This window comes from Thunnus albacares, chromosome 22 (genome assembly GCF_914725855.1).
Source record: "Thunnus albacares chromosome 22, fThuAlb1.1, whole genome shotgun sequence".
Taxonomy (NCBI): domain Eukaryota; kingdom Metazoa; phylum Chordata; class Actinopteri; order Scombriformes; family Scombridae; genus Thunnus; species Thunnus albacares.
This window is the reverse complement of record NC_058127.1, coordinates 24,305,580-24,326,395: the sequence shown is the minus strand read 5'-3', so window position 1 is coordinate 24,326,395 and position 20,816 is coordinate 24,305,580. Positions and strand designations below refer to the sequence as shown.

General features: G+C 39.6%; 1 protein-coding gene across 17 annotated transcripts in view; it reads left to right on the top strand.

The window, feature by feature from the left end:
• The window catches only part of ablim2 (actin binding LIM protein family, member 2), a 99,960-nt gene that overhangs the window by 69,033 nt on the left and 10,111 nt on the right, over positions 1-20,816 (top strand). For 8 of the 17 annotated variants that reach the window (XM_044342379.1, XM_044342381.1, XM_044342380.1 and 5 more), the window contains 10 exons: positions 658-735; positions 891-1,034; positions 1,689-1,721; positions 3,279-3,396; positions 5,213-5,500; positions 12,686-12,793; positions 15,227-15,280; positions 18,808-18,845; positions 19,040-19,148; positions 19,263-19,321. In XM_044342379.1, coding sequence (XP_044198314.1) covers positions 658-735; positions 891-1,034; positions 1,689-1,721; positions 3,279-3,396; positions 5,213-5,500; positions 12,686-12,793; positions 15,227-15,280; positions 18,808-18,845; positions 19,040-19,148; positions 19,263-19,321 — 1,029 coding nt within the window. The remainder of the gene's footprint in view (positions 1-657; positions 736-890; positions 1,035-1,688; positions 1,722-3,278; positions 3,397-5,212; positions 5,501-12,685; positions 12,794-15,226; positions 15,281-18,807; positions 18,846-19,039; positions 19,149-19,262; positions 19,322-20,816) is intronic. The other 9 variants (XM_044342386.1, XM_044342390.1, XM_044342387.1 and 6 more) reach the window with 6 other exon arrangements.

Below are 20,816 nucleotides of genomic sequence, written 5' to 3'. Positions count from 1 at the left end.
TCCAGTATACAACTTACACAAGTGTGATGTGGAAACTTGAAGCTTCCAGTGCACAAACACTGAGAATAGACTTTACAGTGAAGCAGGAGATGTAGAGTGTTTTATGTACAACAGTGAAGGCGGATGTGGATGGGGCACCAAAAATACTGTTACACCACTTCAATTTCAACAGCCTAATAGGCAGTTTTAAGCATATTACTGTTCAGTGTAGGTTTGAACTATAGCAATGTATAGTGCTAGTGACTGATGGGGCTATCTGTTGCTTTTGACAGTTAAGTCAGTTACATTCCCTCCACAACACTGAGAGTGTAGGAGCTGCTAGCAGCTTAAATTGCTAACAGCTGAAACACTAGCTATTCACTATTTTGTAGCATTTTACAGATTAATCCATTAATGGAAATAGAATAAAGGGAATAATTTATGAATAAAAATTGTTTCACTAACAAAACTGCAAGACATGCAACACTGATGAAAAGTGAATGGGGTTGTTTAAAAGAACAGAACAAGGCAGGTTTAATTGAATTCTGGGCTGTTCACACAAAGCATGAGCTTGATGAGCAGTAAATATACCAAATATGTCTCTCTGCCGCCTCCCTCAACCTATGAGCAACCAGTATAGTTAAGCAATAATTGTGTATGTGTGCATGTGTGTTTCAGGTGACCCGGACTTCATCTGAGAGCATCACTTCAGTCCCAGCATCCAGCGCCTCGGGCTCTCCCAGCAGAGTCATCTACGTAAGCTTACACCGCTTCCACTCACCACTAGGAGGCAGTAGCTGCACACAGTTCATCTTTCTACTTCAGTGCAACATTTGTTTGATGCATATAAACTCAAGTAAACCTCTGGATTACCAGTAAATGATCTACAAATGTTCTCTTCCTGCTGCCAGGCCAAACTAGGAGAGGAGATGCTGGACTACAAGGACCTGGCAGCCCTTCCAAAGACCAAGGCCATCTATAACATAGACAGGCCTGACATGCTGTCCTACTCTCCCTACGTCAGCTACCCATCTGAGGAGAGGCACTATGGAGAGGTAGAGCAGCCTCCCACAGCTCTTTACTTTGTCTTTCTGCCCTCTTTCCTAACTCTTTTCTTCTCACTAGTTTCTAATTGAAGATAGCATCTAAGTACTCAAGTACTTCAGCGTATAAAGGGTGCCATATTAGAAAGCTGTACACAAACTATACCAATTAAAATATACGTATATGATGATAACAACAAATTTAAAAAACTGATTTGATGCTTTCATTTAAATAGAGTTTTTTTTTTTAAAAATGTATTGCTTTTCTATCCCAAACAATTTAAACAACCGAACTGATTTTCTTAAGTAATCTACCTTTTGTGTTTTGAGTCAGTTTTTATCATTTTTCACCTTGCTATCCCTCCATCACCCTCCCTCAGTCAATGACATCAGTAACAGTCATTTGTCAGTGCTCGCTTTTCTTTCACAAACACATCCCCATTCCTTTGCAGTGCAGTCACAGTCTCATAGCCCTGAGCATGTAAATTAAAACGTATACTTTGGACCCAGTTCATTCAGTTCTTCCATCCATCAGGAACGTCCTAACAGTGGACGTTATTACTCACTGACATTGAGTGATCACTCTCATGGCTGGATGCTTAACTCATATTACCTCACATATGAGTTCGTCCTAATCATTGGCTTTCTCCCCCTCTTCATTTGCAGTCCCCCCAGCTGCTTTCTCCTACTCCTACTGAGGTAATATAATGCACTATGTCTCATTGTGGGTGTCATTTACCTTCATCAGTTTAACATGCTTCCTGTGTGTGTGTGTGTGTGTGTGTGTGTGTGTGAGCACAAAGGAGTTGTATACTTAAAAAGACTTCAGTTGAGATCTTTAAGGCTTTTTTAGGGAAAATGAGAACTTTGATATGTGTTTTAGTGGTCCATATAGACTATTAAAGCAGCTGATATGTTCATATTCTTAAAAGATAATTCCAGTTTATTACAATTTGGGTTAAATAAATTTGACTGAGGGATTGTATGTACCTGTATGATAGTCAGACTGCTCATGTTTCATGTCCCAACAAACTAGTTTTTAGTGACGTCATCGCAGTCTGGTTCAGATCTCAGAATTACCGCCCACCTCTTTGCTTTTCTTTAATTCAAAAAGGTTTAATGTTGTGCCCATTGATATATGCACCAGCTGGAGGAGCAATTGACTAATCAGAGCTTTGTAGGCATTAAAAATGGGGACACCATCTTCCTACATGGATGCCAAATTCATATGTGAAAATGGCCACAAAAATAAAGACAAGCATGGATGTGATGGGCGCAGCTGGTCAGGTTGTTGGAAGACCTATAGAAATAACAACTCTTAAACTGGTATGTTTCTTTGATTGTCAGAAAACCCTGTCAAGCTGCTGGTGGTAGTGGTAGTAACAATTGCTCCTGCTCCTAGCAGTGTTGACTAAAAATGGCTCACTGAGATGGAGACATCAATCACTACTAATTGGTTAAGGCAAAACAAAAATAAATTACCCCCTTCCCAACCAGAAACATGAATGTGATGAGAAGTTGAATTAATGATTTGAAACAAAATGGCAATTCAGTCTGAATATAAGTCTAGTTGCATACCCAGATCTCTGCAATTAAGACCCAAATAGTAATAAAAGTGAATTATCCTTTAAATTTCACCATTATCATGCCTCAACTAGTGTTTTTTTGTATAAATTCTATTCGTAGCAAAGACGCACTATGCAAAAACGTTCCCATTAATACTATGCCTCAAACAAATAAATCATACACTTGTATTGAATCCAAACAAAGATATTCAACTTGATGTCTCTGATTCACAAGTAGTAGTGTACAAGAATAATAATAGTAGTATAATAATAATAACTTTGTGCCACATTTTTTGCAGAAAGAAAAAACTTCAATGTTGTATACCAAGCAACATTTGGAACATGTATATCTAATCACATTTCTGTGCCTCTATTTTTGTTTGGCACATGTATTAAAATCCATTTCTGACTTCAAAGACCTATTTTTTCCATTTGTTGATTCATGTTGTGAATCAAGCTCTTAGACATAACAGTATGAGTATTTCCCCTGACATCTGTGTTATCTTGACGTTAGCCACACGTTTTCCTAGATTCTTTGTATGCCTTCTGCAACATGATTGATCCAGCTCATTAGGAACATATCAGAGATGGACTCTTTCCCGCATTCCTGCATGACTGTGATTAAGGAGTAAATCTGCAGTAATGTTTATAACCAGAATGTACTTTTTTTGTATTTTAATCGTGTGTCCAGGGCGATGGGGAGAAGTCACCCCGTCAGCGGAGGCCTTCCAGCCCCAGCTCCAACAGCTCTCTGGGGGGCTACGGACGTTACACCCCGTCCCGTTCCCCCCAGAATTACAGCCGAGCAGGTATCATCCTCATTCGCATGTGACACACACCCCACAATCCATATATGGCTGTTGTCACGAGAAAAATTCTATTAAAGTTTAAATAAAATTTGAAGGATTACATTTCCCACGAATCATGTGAGATCACATTCATACTCTTTCCACTTACCTCTTAGTGAATGATAGGGAACAAGATGGTGGGAAAAAAACACTTGCTTACTGTATTTAGGGGAAAACATCTGCTACAAACATCACAAATGATTCCTCACTCCCTGTATTTTGAGAAGATTTCCTGCTGGTGACCATACCCAAAACCAGAAATTAAATTACATGCTCTACGGCTTGATTAAATTCTGCAACCCTTATATTACACTGTCAAAACCCATTGGATGATTGGAAAAAAACTGCATGGCTGTCCAGCTAAGTAAAAGTCTGCTATTTTTACATCCTGATAAACTTTTCCCCTGACACCAGCCATTCATTCCTGTATGATACAATGTTTGAGAACTGTACATATTTACCTATAGTATCATTGCTCAAAGTAGAAATGATGTATTTTCCTTTTTTGGGCCAGCATTTATCAAGCATCTAAGAATCCCTCCTATAGGAATTGTGCTGACCAAGGACTACTAACACTACGGATACTCAGAAAAGGACTTGAAAATTATTCAGAAAGCTTTGTACACTGACTTTCAGAAAGGAGAAGAATGACTACTGGGAGATAGTGTGACACTGCTGTGTTATGACACAATGTAGAAATTGGCATGACATAAATAACATATTTTCCTAACAGTTGGGGAGTATTAAACAGTGGAACAATTTGAAATGCAGAAAATAGCACTGCTTTTATGTGTAGGCAAATAATCAGGGTTAGTTATCTAGATTATATATGTAAAAATATTATGACAAATTGAATACATGTACATACTATATATTTAATGCATTTTATAATACCTCTTTGATATATTGTGCACTGTGGCATTCTCAGCAAGGTTCAAACCCTCGATGGGCTAAAGAAATCTTCAACTACACCCCCTATTTACATATGTGCCCTACAGGTGGGGGAACATTTGGTATTTTTTGTAAAGTCAACCAGTCTTAAATACATACATGTATTAGGTATGATCATATCTCTCAAATATTATAGTCCTGCCTATGGCAAAGCAAAATAAATAAGTTGATGACAGTGATTTGCATGAATGCAGCTTATCTTTCCATAATGTAATGCTGAGCGGTGGGGAAATTAACCAATCTGCGCATTATTTAAAGTACTGATCGACAAAAGATTGACTGATCACTGCAGAAATTGGTAGACCCAAATCACCACTGTTGCAAAGGCGTAAAGTTACCTGTACCATAATTTCTCCTATCTCTCAAGAAAAGATAAAAGTAATTTCTAAAGTTAAGAAAGTTGCTTTTTTACCCCACAAGTAGATAAAAAATATCTGTATACACAATTTTCAGTCACTTATGACTGATTTCCTACTCTGAGACGCTTGATAAATACAGGCCCTAATTCGTAATAATTATTTCAGTGTCACTCCTCAGTCTTCCATATTACTTTTTGAATAGGTTGACAGGGCTTGCTTCATAACATAAAAATGTGTAATTGTGTAAACGTGAAATTTTCTGAAATTTACAGTTAATCTTTAAGATCAATATTTAAGGCTTCAGAATGTGCTGTTGAACTTTCGTAAACTGATAAATACTTCAGCACCACAAATGTACTGTTCCTGCACAAAAAAAAGAACTATAAACGAAGTTAATACATTTATAATTTTATCCATGGCTCAACATGTGACACAACATGTTTCCTGTGATCTGATTGGACATTCAGGGCCAGAGGTATCCCTTGGCAGTAGATACAGCAGCCAGGGCCGTGACTCCAGTTCTCTTCCTTTGCCCCCAACCGTCATGGGTGGCAGTAAGTCCCCCTCCAGCTGGGCCAGGGACTCATCCTCCCTCCCTATGCACTATTCTGGAGGGGCTGAAGGGAGTGGTGTTGGTGGAGGTGGTGGCAAGTACTCACCCACACCAGCAAGTGGCAGTGGAGGCTTGTCTTTACACCTCAACCCCACCACCCTGGCCATGCTGCAGCAGCACAACTTCATCCCTTACTTCAGAGGTATCAAAGCATGCCGAGATTGAGACTAAGACCTGGTCCAATACAGACAATGGACCATTTGCTGGTATCATTGCTGCTGTCAAGCCATTAAAAAGAAAACTGATATTTGAAAGGATATTTGTGTAGTGCTCAATTTTGGCACAAAATTACAGGTGTTCCCCAAGCAGAGAGGAAACATGTAACCGTTGAATTTAGAATCAAAAACATGAAACTCTTGATTTTACCAAAGCAGCACATTGCCGGTCCGCTCTGTATTTGACTGTGATCAAAGGTCCTAAAGAATGGAGTGCTGTGATTCGGCCATGAAATGGTCCTGACTTCACTTGGCATGGGCTGTGGTTAAGCACCAAATTAACCATGTGATGGAAACGCTCACTCTGGGTCTTTGAGTCTCTCGGTTCACCATAGACCCATGAGTCATAATGGGAAACAGAACATCTGACCTGGTGTGCACTGCATTTGGGTCAATCTGCTCTAACCACTGTTTGATCACACATGAAGGTTTATTTTATTTAATTCTTGAACTAAAGCCATGAAACTGTTAATGCTATTCACGATACCACACGTCCCCGAAATCAACATCACAAACCAGTATTGTACACATTCCCCTTGCACGTTGTAACCCATACAGAAAGGCTTATCCAACCACCTCCCTTTTGCCCTTCAGGGTTCAAACAGGACCCCCTACCTGACCCTAAACCTAGGACATCCCTGCATCTCAGTTTACCTCCTCCTAACGGTAAAACCTCAGTAGTTTTTCTCTTCTTTGTGTCCCCCTGTCCCCTAGTGGAATGGTTAGCAGGTTTTGTGATGTTGTTGTCCGGTATCGTGGTGTTGTCGGGTTTCATGGTGTGCATCAAGGTACATTTGTAGGACCACTCAGTTTTCTCATTCTGCTTGCCCTGTTCACCTGTGTCTGTGGACGTGGTTGTTGTCGTGCATGGTTTAACTTGATGTAGATCTGAGTTTAACCCTGGCTTTATAGGGGAAGGTTTAGGTTGATTCATGATTTTTTCGTTTTTGTGCTTGTCTGTTCAGATTGTTGACCCAATTGTTTGCCTGCCTTTGACCTATAATTTACCCTGTTGTTTTTCCTGAATGATTCCTTGTTCATTATCATGTGGCCAACTGTATCCCTTTGGTGTTTATCTTCTTGTGTCCTTGATGTGAATCTAAAGGAGAATGCAGTTGTTGTTTTTTTTGATGACTGATGAAAAGGCACATTGAGGTTTGTTGGCAGAGTGATGACAATCATTGTTAAAATCAGTTGTTTTTTGACAGAAACACATAATGTCAAGTCATGTCAAACTATTATCAGTAAATGCATTCCTTAGAAACAACTCCCTTGACCAAGGCACTGACAAATATTGAAATGTTTTAGCTGCAAGCCAAGGAGATAAGAAAGAGGGATTGGTCAGCATAAATCTTGGAGACTCTGCAGCATCATTACCCAAACTGCATACATGTGGTATATTGACCATCTGCAGATGTTATCACCGGCATATTTTTTACAACAGATAAGAGTCATTAAAGATACACCCTGACACAGTTTAAAGGGAAACTACAGTTTATAACAACTTGGGTTTTATTTTCGTATCTTAAAAGCCAAGAGCCGTTTTCTCTTATCAGTTATGATGACATTGTACTCACCAAAATAAGTGCTGAAAACTCGCAATACAGTGACATTGCTAAAAGTAAGTCCAGAAGGGAAGAAACTGGTTGAAAACTAACTCCCCAGGTTAGTTATATTAATTTTAAAGAGAAAGATAAGACAAACAATAAAATTATTGCCCAGCATCCACCACAGCGTACAGCCTGACTTCTTTCCTTTGTTCAAATTTGACCTACCCTAGTTGCTGTAGCTGTGTTCTTCAAAGTTCCATTGTGCAATGAGGGATTATTAGCGGCATTATGTGTATGCTCGTAGTGTTACCTCAAATTAATTGGTAACTGCCATGTATTTATAACCTGTCTTATCACCTGATCACACGTTTGCTGCCCTGTTGGACATATTTTAAGGATGTCACAGCATTCCAAGATCTGATCAGTTACATTAGTGAGTACAATATTATCATAACTAATAGAACCAAAGAAGCAGATGCAGGAAAAGTTCGAACAAACTTTAACTAATGGAATTTTTTCAAATCACTCCAAATGCTACACACATTGCCTAACCCTGAACTATGTCTTAGAATTGACATTGTCTTGTTCATTTGCAGTGCCTATGCTGCCTCACTTGAGAGATAAGTTAATGTTACTGTAGGGCAGTTGTGTTTTACAAGTCAGGAAACAACTTTAGGCCTGGGCCACACAGCCTACCTCGACCTGAGCAGCATGTGTGCATTGCTGAACCGCTGTGGCTTGCACATGTGCAGTGTCCATACAGACAGTGTTGCTGCCAAGGCGCTGACACTGCCAGACTATCTTTCTACATAGAGTTTGACTTTGATAATGGCCATCAATAATAGAATGTTTCATATGATTTCATTATAAATTTCATTTAAATTTAGTTTAAACAGAAAAAGATTAAGAAGCGTGGTGAAAGTGGCTTTCTTTCTGACAGGCATGGTGGGGTCAGGTCGGGGCTACTTCTGTGACAGGCACATGCACTCCTCACACAGAACAGGGATTTTTTATTGATTATATTGATTATTTCGCTAGTTAAACCCCCACTGTCACAGCTCCAAGTGAAGAAAATCCTTTCAGACGACACCTAGTTCCCCGAACAAGCCAAACACAAACCTCAAACTAACTCAAAACAAAAAGTAACAACATCAAATCTCAATTTGAAAGCAGGTAAAACAACAGGCAGGAGCCTCAGTTTGAACTAATATCACAGAAAGCGAGCAGGAGAGTTCCCCACCAGAGAGGCTCCCTGGCTTGGCATGCACCATGCAGGCTGACGTGCAGCGGTGACACTTCATATTTTTTTCATGTCTGTGACATATTCTACAGATATAGACATTGAAACTATAGTGGAAGGTGTAATGTTGCTAGTATGATGTCAATATAACTATCAACAGATCACCTCTATTATCTATTTCTATTTTTGCTGAAAACCGCGCATGTCATGCAGAAAAAATAGGCAAGACACTGAATCTCTAGATCATGCACTGCTCCAGCTGCACGTGAGATGTGCGTGAGATGTGTGGCTCACACAGGCTTTGTGGCTGCTCTAACCTGTTAACATGGGCGCCAAAATGAAAAGCAAGAAGTTCAGCATTGCACACATGCTGCTCATGCAGGCAGTGTGTCCCTGGCCCTACCTTTATCCACTATTTCTCCATTACTTCTGAGATTGTTTGGTGTCATGATGATCCGTTTAGCACTTTTTGTTCTCCATTTTTGTTCTCCATTTTTGTTCTCCATTTTGCGTTAGCAAAGATCACAACAATAGTCTAATTTACTGCATCAGACAGACAGTGCATTTTAGGAACTGCCCTCTGCTGAAGAAGAAGGCACAGCCTGTTGCACTTCTACACTGAGAATGTTGAATTTAAACAGATCATTACAGATCTAATATATTTTTTATAATGTTCAAATGGTAGTTTCAATTTTGAATAAAGAGTGACAGTCCTAATTGAAGTAGCTCCTTTTCACTTATAGAACCTTTGCATTAAAAAGGATTAGTATTTTTGTCCTATATACAACAGTAGGAACACATTTCTCTAACATGTGCATCACTGGACCTTGAAATAGCCTGATTAAAAGGAGGAGGTAGAGAAGGAACGGAATGAGCTTCCACTTGAACATTTGCACAGAAAATCACGAACACGTGGTCCAGGGTTTTGGTGGTTTTTCCATGACAGGGTGGAGAGGCTGAGAGGGGAGTTCTCCAATGGGGAAGATGAAAGAGAGGAGGGGGAATAGAGGAATGAAATAGCCCGAGCTGGCCGAGCTGTAATTTGGGGTCTGGTTGCCAGTTGCAGTGGCATGTAACACAGTGCGTCGCTGGCCTCTTTCAGGCTCTAGCGGTTCCTAACACACCGTGAAAGAGGGCTATTTGTTGTCATGCAACAGGCTCATGTTTTAATAAGTTATCAGGTTCCCTCATAAGAGTTACTGTTGTAGTAAGACCTAAACAACGCTCTCAGACTATTCAAATGTGTTGTCAAGTGATTCCGATTGAGGGGGAGATGGGGAAGTGACCTTGCAAGGATGAATAATGCATGCTTTTTTGCAATCAACTTTTATATCTTGTTATTGTGTTATTGGTTTTTGAGTGATGAATGGTGTCCACCTTTTGTCGACCTTTTGTGCAACCTGTTAAGACGAATTATAATGCATCTCCTCCCCAAACTCCCCAAGCCTCCATCACGTTCAACCTTAGCACCAGATGTTTGTGTGGAGGATCTGCCCTACATTTAGACCTGCACTAACAGTACTCTGGTGTGTACGCGTGTGTGTGTTTATGGGCATGTGTGTGTGATTGTGTTTATGTGTAGGAGATCACTCAAACCTGCACTAACGGCACTGCTGTGTGTGTCAGTGATCTCATCCACTTGCATCCAGATTGCTGCTTTTGGTTCCTCTTTGTCTGAGGGGAGAAGAGTGTGTGTTCAATCAGCTAACACTTTCTTTCACACACACACACACACACACACACACACACACACACACACACACACACACACACACACACACACACACTCAATTCCTCTCTCTGTTTCTTCCTCAAAGCTCTGGATGTAGAGTGTTTATTAGTTTTGGCCTTAAGGGTGTCAGTGACTCCATCACCCAGCCTGCCTGTGACGTAACACAATAGGGTGGACCCTGGTCATGGTCAAACATGCACTTAACACTTACAACAACACACACACCCAAACTGGAAAAAACAAAGATCAAACATAATTATGGGTAACTTTCACTGCCATTATTGATTATTATCATTGGGATTTTGTACCTTAAGCTATTAAGTGATGAGAACAAAGTCTCCAAGACCATCCCCTCCAGAAAAGAGCTGTTTAGAACAATACCAGCTGTGTCTGAACAGTGATTAGAGCTATTCAAAACCAACACTCCTATAGTCTATACCTCCACTTTCTGCAGCAACTGGCCAGATGTGCATAGGTGTGAAAACGGGCTGGGTTTCAAGAACTCTGCAAGTTTTGAATGAATCAGTTCAGTGGCTTCGATTAATCACTTCAGTGTGAAGCACTTTGTTCTGTGAAGCAGATCCACTTATCCTGCACAGGGTCATAGGGGGCTGAAGCCTATCCCAACTCCTGGTATAGTTACAGGTTGCCAGTCTGTCAAAGGTAACACCTATGGGTAATGTAGAGTCTCCAGTTAACCTAACCTGTATGTCTTTGGACTGTGGGAGGAAACTGGAGGGCCCGGAGGATGCCCCCACAGCCACAGGAAGAACATCCAAACTCCACACAGACAGGTTTACACCAGCCAGTGAAACCAAATCAAAAGCAGCTGCATGGTGTATTTAGCCATGAAAAGCAACCTTTGATCGACAAAGGTTGGTGAAATTTTGGATATGAAACATAATGGATATACTGTAAGATGTAGCATGTTGTCCCATTAAGCCCCTTTCACAGGTCATGTGTGAATGGGAGCAGGGATGGATATTCTGGGAAATCTGTACCGCCAATTTCTGACCACGAGACCTAGTACCATTTCAGGGAAAATGCTGGTTCGGCTTTGTTGTGAATGAAAGTGGTAACATTGCAGGGACAAGCACATATAGGGTTACGTCCATCTGACAAAAGACGCTTTCATGTGGAGCGAGCAAACCAATCACAAGACTTGACCTGTGGGTGAAGTACTGCGAGTTGGGAGGTGATTGGTTTTGGCTTGTTTGTTTTAAACATGGCGGTCACAAACTTTTTCATATTACAGCTAAACAGTACACTGTTTAGTTTCTAAAAACATTTGAGGAGAGAAATAGGCAATGCAGTAATATAATCTTAATTCATATTTGATCAGAACTGAAAGGTTGATCTGAGTTATGTGAGTTTAGCTCTCTTCCTCTGTTTAGTTTTATGGCGGTTGGCATCCATAAGTGTTTTTATTACCGCCATCTGCTGGACTGTCCTTTGCCCCATCTATCCCGGCATTGCCGTAGCATGTGCGAAGTGGTGCAAGACAGAAATGTTCCTGAATGTAGCTGCATGTGTGAATAGTAAAAATCACTAGCGGTGCCTGAAAAGTTATCGCAGAAATTTGCCGGGAACTATGTGTGAAAGAGGCTTTAGTTCAATCAAGGGTAAGCTTTTGAGCAGTTTGTTAAGTGTGACGCAATCAAGATCAGCATCTCCATGTTTATTATGCAAAAAGGTGGATTGGTCAGTCTAAGTGGCAGTGACAGTTACCCTAAGTGGAGGAGTTAAGGTACTCTATCTTGGGGTCTTGTTCACAAGTGTAGTGTATCAAAAAGTTGTGACATGTGAGTTAGGAGCACCTGCAGCGGTAATCCAGGCTTCACACTGGGTCATGGTAGTGAACAAACCCTTTGCTACAAAGCAAAGCTATCAATTTATGGACTGGTCTTCATTTTGACCCTCAACTATAGTCATAGGCTTTGGATAAACAGACTAAAATTGGAAGTACCAGTAGCTGACGCAAGGTTTCTGAGAAGGATGGCTGGTTCCTTGCTATGTTTGATTAGGGAGACCAGTAATTTCACAGTGCCTAGCTTTTAGGATGCCACTGCTTTGCAATGAGAGGAGTCATAAGACATGGTTCAGGCACCCTGGATGCCTTTGTGTGGTGTTTCAGATGTAACAGACTCGGAGAGACTCAGGAGAGATTACACCTCCCAGCTCACCTGAGTGCCATTGTGAAGGATCTGGAGCAAGTTGTTAAGGAAAAGGAGATTTGGACTGAGGGACAACATAGCGTAACATAGTGTATGCTAAAGTAACATCCAGAAGTCTACCAGGATGAGTTTTGTATCCCATCACTTTAATAAGTGGATAATAAGCAGGACATTCCACCAAAAACTCAGTGAATTTGCATAAGATATAGTTTCAGTAAAACAAATATAAATATAGTAAACGGCTGGGTCATCAAGTCACCTGCATAAATGTCATAATCAAAGCTTTATATTTGAGCTTTATCAATATGCCTACCATAACGCTGCCCTTTTGCCCCCCAACACCCTTTTTTTCCCCCAAACCCCTCCCCTTTTGCCTTTCATATCCATTGCTCACCCAACTGCGTCCCCAACTGGAGGTAGTGAAAGTGGTCGGAGTACCCCAAGCTTATCCACCTACTCTGATGGCAAATCCCCTTCCTCTGCTTCTACATACGTGGCTGCTCCTCGACATTTCCACATACCAGGTAGGCCATAACCGCACCGCTTGGCTCGCAGCTTAACTCTTAATCTTCCCTACATCTTTACACATTCTATGGACAAGGCTGTGATGTGTGGTATGAAGGTGAATTACAAGGCAGGCTACCAAATCATAACATTACAAAAACAACATGAGCTTTACAAAACTATTAGTGCCAACTTGTTTGGCATTCGTAGTAATGAGAATCTCTGTCACTAAATTATTTGATAGCACAGTTTAGGTTGGTTTGCCAACCAATTCCTTAACCCCAAACTGAAAAGCATTGTTTCATTGACCTTCCAATGGATGAAAGTTTCTGTTGTACCTCTGATCCACCCAAAAATGTTAGGTGTATCAAATACACTTCTACATCACTGCAGCAAGATTAAAACTTCAACACCTGGAGGCCAGCCAATTCAAGATTGCTAGTTTTGACCAAGTAAGACTTTTATTTTCCAGGGCATTGGACCTCTTTCTGCCCAGGTATATGCTGCTAAGTCTTGTGAAGGTAACAATATATGTTAGATTTACAGTACCAAACTGGTTACAATGGGCCTCATGCAAAAACATGTTCATATCCTTATTCTACACCTCTCTTTTTTATGTGAGACTTGCTTGTTTGTATCCCTAATAAAATTTTGCAAAATGTCTTAAGTGCACACCTTATTGTAAACTAAGGCTACCTTTTCTGCTACTGGTTTCATTCACAAAAATGATAAAGAGAACTTCATTCTGCAGAGGTTTAAGTCCAGAAAGTCACAGAAATAAAGAATGAATGGTTTGATCTAATGGCAAGTACTTCAACTATGACTGTAGACTTAAAATACCAGAACAAAATACAGCACCTCCTCAAAATCAATACAAAACTGTATTATATTTTACATTTTAATTATCTTAATTTATCTATCAAATGACCTTCCCTAATCAAAACATTTTAATGGCTTTTATTAGCTGTGGTATTGCCTTTTCTCTGTTCTTAAATGCAGGGCTTGCATATCCAAAATGTCTTCACAACCTTTCTGAAATAACAGGGGGTAACAGCCTTAAATTTGAATTGCAATGATTTAGATGTTTGTCACGTTTTTGTGGGTTTTATTTTGGACGTGCTGTATGAAAACACAAATTGATTCTGGAGTGGTTTATTTGTGGAACGTGATCCGACCTACCATACTAGTCAAAAGTTTTACCGACTCATCCGTCAATTTGGACCAGAGCAAATAAACTACAGGTTTGAAAATGTCCCTAAATCCCTCGTACATGCTACTTAAGAATTAATATGTTCATATGGGTGGTTCTTGCATGAGGCCCAATGTCTTAACGTTGTACTTTATAGTGTTGACTTCTTGCCTTTCTGTTTTTTTTTAATATATATATCTCAGACTCTTTTATTCCTGGTGTCCCTACTGTTTGCTAATTTCAAAGCAATTCCTTTCTGACACAGCAATGATCTGACATGAGATTGCATCACTTATAATAAAATTTACAATACATTTGGATAGGATTTGACATTAAACAGTGTATCTTTCATTACTTTCAGTCTCTCACAGAGGAAAACCCATTTGATCCAACATATTGTTCCCATTGACAATTACACTGTCAGTCATGCAGAGGAAAAAAAACCTCCCATGTTGGAAGCAAGTTAAGTGGAAAAAACAGCCAATGATTATCCACTTAATGGCTTTCATAGTCTTCGTCCTTATTGCTTTTATATGGATATTGTTTCAGATGCTGGCAGGCACTGAAACAAGCCAGATAAATGACCCACATGTGTTGTTTTATTGTGAGTCATGTTTCTGCTGTGGCTTAATGTGTGACAGTTGTTACTAAGCATCTCTGTCAGGGGCCTGTCTGGGTCCACTGACACTAAAATGGATTAGATCAGCCTTAGGGAAGAACATACTATCCCCATTATCCTCCAGAGGAACTTAATCTGGTATTACAGTTAATGCAACATGACTTAAATTAACTTTTGACTTTGCTCTATTGTTGTGATGTTTATATTATTAATGTAGGTGCCCCTTTTTGAATGGTTTTATAATTATTACATTCTCTGAAATTCTTTAAAGATTTGCTAATACAATTGGACTGTTTGATGCCTGGGGAACATATGTGATTTCATATATTATTCTTTGAATGTCAATGAATAGTTCTGCATCAAATAACCTCCCATTCCCCTTCAACAAAGACCAATAAATTGATATATTTTGAATATGCTGCATGAATAATACAAAACTGCTGATGTTTCTGATGTGCCATAATAAAAATGACAAATGTCTTGTGTTGAATCAAACTATACTGCGCCTCCTTTGCTTCTTCAAAATATCTCATCCCCCAGTAACTGCTAACTCATGTTTCTTTTTCTCATTCTCTCTCTTTCTTTCTCTCCCTCCCATGTTGGCTTCTTCCATTTTCTTTCCTCTGCGCCTGTTCCCATCTCCAGAGACTATGGTCAAAGATAATATCTATAGAAAACCCCCCATCTACAGACAGCATGGTACAGTCCTCGTTAACACTACCTTCTCTGGTCTGGTCTCTGCACGATGTGTTGCATGTCGCCTGTCAGTCATCTCATCATCTGTTTATCCAAGCTCTCCTCCCTTTTCACCTAGGCCTGCACTGGTCTAGTAGACTCCATGGATCTACATGCATAGGGCTGGTGTAAGAGTACAGCACCCATTCAGTGTTATAAATCAACTTAATAGACAAAAGCAAAATCTATCAAGGTTTGACATTGTGATTGAGCACAAGGTTATGACAAAATGTACCAAAAAAAACATTGACTTTTGCAAACCAGAAGCTTTTAAGGTAGAAGCAAATCTAAGATGTTTTCATATGACCCTGCTCTGAGAGAAGTTGCCCTTCCCTGAAATAAAAGGCTTTAACGAGGCAAGATAAATATGTAAAAAATTTAGCTGACGCTATCAGCCTAAGTTGACATGCAGACAGAAAACAATCGTTGTGGGCATAATGCTCCAGGTACCCGTGACAAGATAAAATGCAAACCAGGAAGACCAGCTTGAGTAAACAGTTCAGTATGCTTCAAGCATATCTAAGATTAAGTGTTATACCTCTTCCAAATAGCCACACTTGAAAGTGGTTTTAAAAAGCCTGCTGTAATAACCTCCCTCTGGCTTCATCACACTGCCTACCCAATCGCTCTCCAAGAATTAAGTGCGTTTTGCGAGTCTTTGTAGTCTTGACAGAGGGAAGCAGTTGTATGAGGAATGAATAAAAGACCTGAACAGTCATTGCATAAAATGGGCATAACAGTCAGATTGTTTCGGAAAGTTACTGAAACAGACAATCCACAAACAACCCAAAATAATTCTCTTATGGTGGAAGCGCTTGTCGGATCATCTGCACTGTTTCAGTGCTGTTAGCACTTTATGAGAAGCTTACTAAGGCCTCACTACATCTGTGAGTTGTGCTACATCCAAGATTTATCAGATGCCAAAACACTGCACAGCGGTCTATAATACTGGGATATTTAGAAATTCTGGAAAGTTATCTTAGAAATGATTTTATTTTCCATATCGACGATTGTGAAGTAAACAGTAGAATTTCTCAGTTTAAGTTTCCAAGTAATCTGCCAGGAATGTGCACTTGATTAGGTTAATTGATAGCTTACTTGATATTTTTTAAAGTTAATTTCTAACTAATCAATTCAAAATGTTTTGATCTTCAGTAGCTAGAACAACTTCTCACTGCCATTTGGAGCCACTTGCCTGCATATAATCCTACTGTAGTTTTAAAGAGCTGATGTACGGGTCTTTACAGGCTGAAACATTGAAGTATGTTGCATTTCTGGCTGCTCTCTAATCAGTGATGTCACAGGAGGTATTTTACATCAGGAGTCAAATGCAAAACACCTTCTATGACATCACTGATTGGGGTGTTGCCAAACGTGATTAAAATTTTCTAGAGGGCGGTGTGGTAGCAGTTTTCTGCAATACCTAAATTTAACTAGTAGATTTAGACTTAAAATTAACTAGAGAGAAGGGAAAAATCCTTGATCAGGGTCTAGTGATAACATCATACTGCTTTTTAAAAAATTTGATCTTAGAAACAAAGTTTGCATAATTGGGTTTTACTCAAACAAAGGCCAAATTTCAATGTCTGATTGATATTGCAACATATTGCAACATATCTATATAAATAATACAACCCATTTGGGAGTGAAGTTGATTGGGATTGGGGGTCTATTGGTGTTAATTTGCTCACCCCGTTCATGCATGTCTGCACTCATCTCACCAGCTCATTTGTTGGTTTTAGTGGTGAAACTGTGACAGCGTGTTCACTGTGAATGGTTGGGTACATGAATCACTTTGTATGGTGGCATTAGTGTTGTGCCGGTCACTGTTTCTATCACCGTCACTCCTGACCATTGTTTGTGTGTCTAAAATATGGTGTGTGGTTTTCACTATAGTTACCCTCCAGCTACATATTGCATTTCTGAAGAAACACAGTCAAGCATATGAAAGGGTTCAACCAAACCACATGGACACAGGAGCTTTTATCGCCTCAATCACACAAGGAAATATTAATCTTTTTCAAATATGACAAGTAAACCAGCTGCATATGTCATACAGATGTATAAGCTAGCTGTCAGCATCTTAGATAGTATACATTCAAGCAGACGTTAAGTCATTGACACAGCTGGTGCTGTCTGCCAGAGAGAAAAAGGAAAAGAAAATCTGAGCCTTTCTTCCAAGTAATGAATGCTCCTACTTCCAAGGAGGATTTAATCTGGTTGACTGGTTATAGATCCTTCAAGACATCTCACTTCTCATCCAAGGGGCTTCTTCAGTTCTAACTGACTGGCAGGGAGTCCCAGGTATTTAACCTCTGTGGGGCTGTTATCAAGGTCATTGATACCACTTGGTTTGTTAGTGCTCCTGGCTGTGTGTTGGTGTCACCTGAGGCCAAGTGTAAACAACAGTCATTGGAGTTGTCACATGAGGCCAAATGTGAGTGGTTGTTAAATCTCCTGGGAAGGGATGAAAGGACAGCATTGTAGGTGGGGGATAATTGGTGTCGTAGCCCTCCTCCTCTGTTGAGAGATGGTTTCCCTACTTTGACGTAGATCACCTCCTTCACTCTTTCAAACCATCTGTCCTCCCTATCCAAAATATGTATGTTGTAGTCCTTGAGAAAGTTTGATTATTCTGCTGATAATTGATTAATCTTTGGTCTATATAACATCATTTGCAAAGTCTGAAATTGCTTTGTCTGACAGTCAAAAATCCAGAGAAACTGAGTTTACCATCAGATAAGACAATGAAGGGCAGCAAAAAATCACAACTGATAACCTGGAATCAATAAGGTTTGCCATTTTTGTTACAAAAATTGACCTAAAAGATTAATCAGTTCCCGAAAAAGCTGCAGATTAATTTTGTGTCGATCAACTAATTGATCCATTGTTTTAGCTCTGATGAACAGCTAACAAATAGTAGTTAAAGCTAATATAGCTAAATACTAATATAGCAATGTATACCAAGGTAGCGTCACAGCTGTATAAAAAGAAGTGTTGAGGTGACAAGGACAAATGTAATGAAACAGTAACATAGTATATCAATATGAAAGAATACATTTACTGTCTGTATGCACCTCAATACCATAACACGGCTGCTAGCTTGTATTGGAGAAAAGTGTTTGTTGACCATATAGTGACACTAGATGAAAGAGCATGGGGTCAAATCAGGCAACCATGAATATCCATATCAAATTTCATGGTAGTCAGGGTTATAGTTGTTGAAATATCTTCCTCCTATGACCAATGGGTCAAACTCCCAAAATGTTGGAGTACTGTGTTGATACAGATGTTACTGGTTGCTATCCACCCTGTTTTACTGTACAGTTACACAGTGCATGTGGAGCTCCCTGTAGGTGCTGTCTACAGCTGATGATGTCATGGTCCAGAGGTGATTTACTCTAGAGTTAATAGTGCATTACACTGGAGCGGAGAGGCAGATGATCTAGCACATTAACTGTGACATCATGTAACATCTGACTGTTTTACAGCTTCTAGAACATCCTGGCAGGATGGGGACGATAGCAAGGTGGGTGTGAGTGAGTGTTTACACAAAAGTGTCTGTATCTGTCTGTCCATATCTGTCCTTTTTTCAAGTCACATTTAATACTATACAGATACATCCATTTACTAATTCACTAACTCATACTTTTCCATCATCCATCACTTCTGTCCATCTTTCTGTCTCTGTCTCTCTCTCTTTCTTTCCCTCTCTCTCTACAGAGGACCAGTTGGATGATTTTGAAGAGTGAGATTGATGGACATATGGGTCCAGAAGACCTTGATCCCTGCAAGTCAACCTGCAGTCTGCCCACTGACACTTCTCACCCAAGTAAGTAGCCAATCACAAGCTCAGCCTGGTGTGAGTGAAACAAATTAAACAACATGAATCTTTGAACAAAAACTACAGTGTAAAATGATCATAAATGTCTTTGTCTCTCATCAGATTTCCCCTACAGTAAGTCTGCATCCTTACCTGGCTATGGAAGGAATGGCATCTATAAGGTGAGCTGCTACATTTGTGACAGATTATCCAAATATTGTTATGGCACAAGTGGTTGCTTTGGTCACAACTAGAGCCATTTCAAAATGGCTGTAATATGTATTTTAAAAAAATAATTAAAAAGTTCCTAAGTAACCAATAGGGTAGTGAAAAGAGTCTTTCAAGAATTTACTAGAGATGATCAAGTCATTTAAATATATATATATATATATATATATATATATATTTTTTTTTTTTTAACAAAGATATTTATTTATAAATAAATTAATGTGGTCACATTCTTATGCACCAGCTAATGGATATAAAGCCAGAAATTACTCAAAAAAAGGCCCTATGTAAATTTGAAAATTTCCAACTTTGGCGCCCCCCAGTGGTACTATCAAAAAGACAGTGGGAGCAGCACATTAACTGTGCTAATGTTTAATGGGACTGTGTCATTTTTTACAGACAAAAATGTATGCGATCAGAATACTGTAAAAGTTTCTACATAAAAATTCAACACATATTGCCTATAAAAACATAAAACCAAAGATGGGACAGTAAAGGGACAGAGGCTATATATTAGGAATTGTTCAACAAATAAAACAGCATAAAAAGAAACTCAAACAGGGTATTTGCAAGGAAGTGGAGGAAATCAAAAAGTATTCAAATCCCATAACTTTACCTTTAGTCCTCAAATGAAAACTATGGTTTATTACAACTTGAGTTGCATTTTCATAGCTCTGGCCATTGGTTTTATCAGTTAAGATAACACTGACTCACCAAAGTAATTGCTGAGCTCTCTGAATGGCAATTTAGCTGAAAGTAGGTCCAACTGGTGGTCTGGGTTGTAAATAAACCAACACAACAATTAAGCCAGATTGGCTACCATTTTGTTTTGAAGTAAAACCAAAATTGAACGCACCTGAAATAATAATAGTACCCCATTGCACAGAAAAACCCTGAGTGCCCACTGTACGACAAGGAGGAAGCTCTCTTGGTTTGCTATTTGATCTAAGAAAGAGAGGGCCTTAACTGAAGTGTTGGTTGGATCTAACTGTTGTTGCATTTGAGACCACTAGGTGGTGCTGTTTCTTACTCTAGCTCTATCACCCACTGTGTTACAGTAACAGGCCTCCAATTTCATGTGTTTACACCACAGGTTTTATCAAATCAACACTCCCCTCTCTCAGTCAACCTACACTAATCAACACAGGAAGTTTCAGAGTGGCATTTAAGACCATTTAAATGTTTTCCACAGTTTTAAAATTCAACCTCCCTGAGCTTTTCTGTCACAGTTTTGGTATCACATTACTCAGAGGTCAGTCAGTACCATGCACTCCTCACAAGCAGGGCTCCAGTTTATTATGAGGACGTTGGGGGTATTTAGTCTATCATCCACTGATGTGACGTTGCTGCTCTCCCTCTGAGTTTGTTGATGGATAGAGGACAGGCAGACAAAACAGAACAGAGAAGGAAATGAAAGCTCAGGAGCCGTGACGGATTCATGGCACAAAG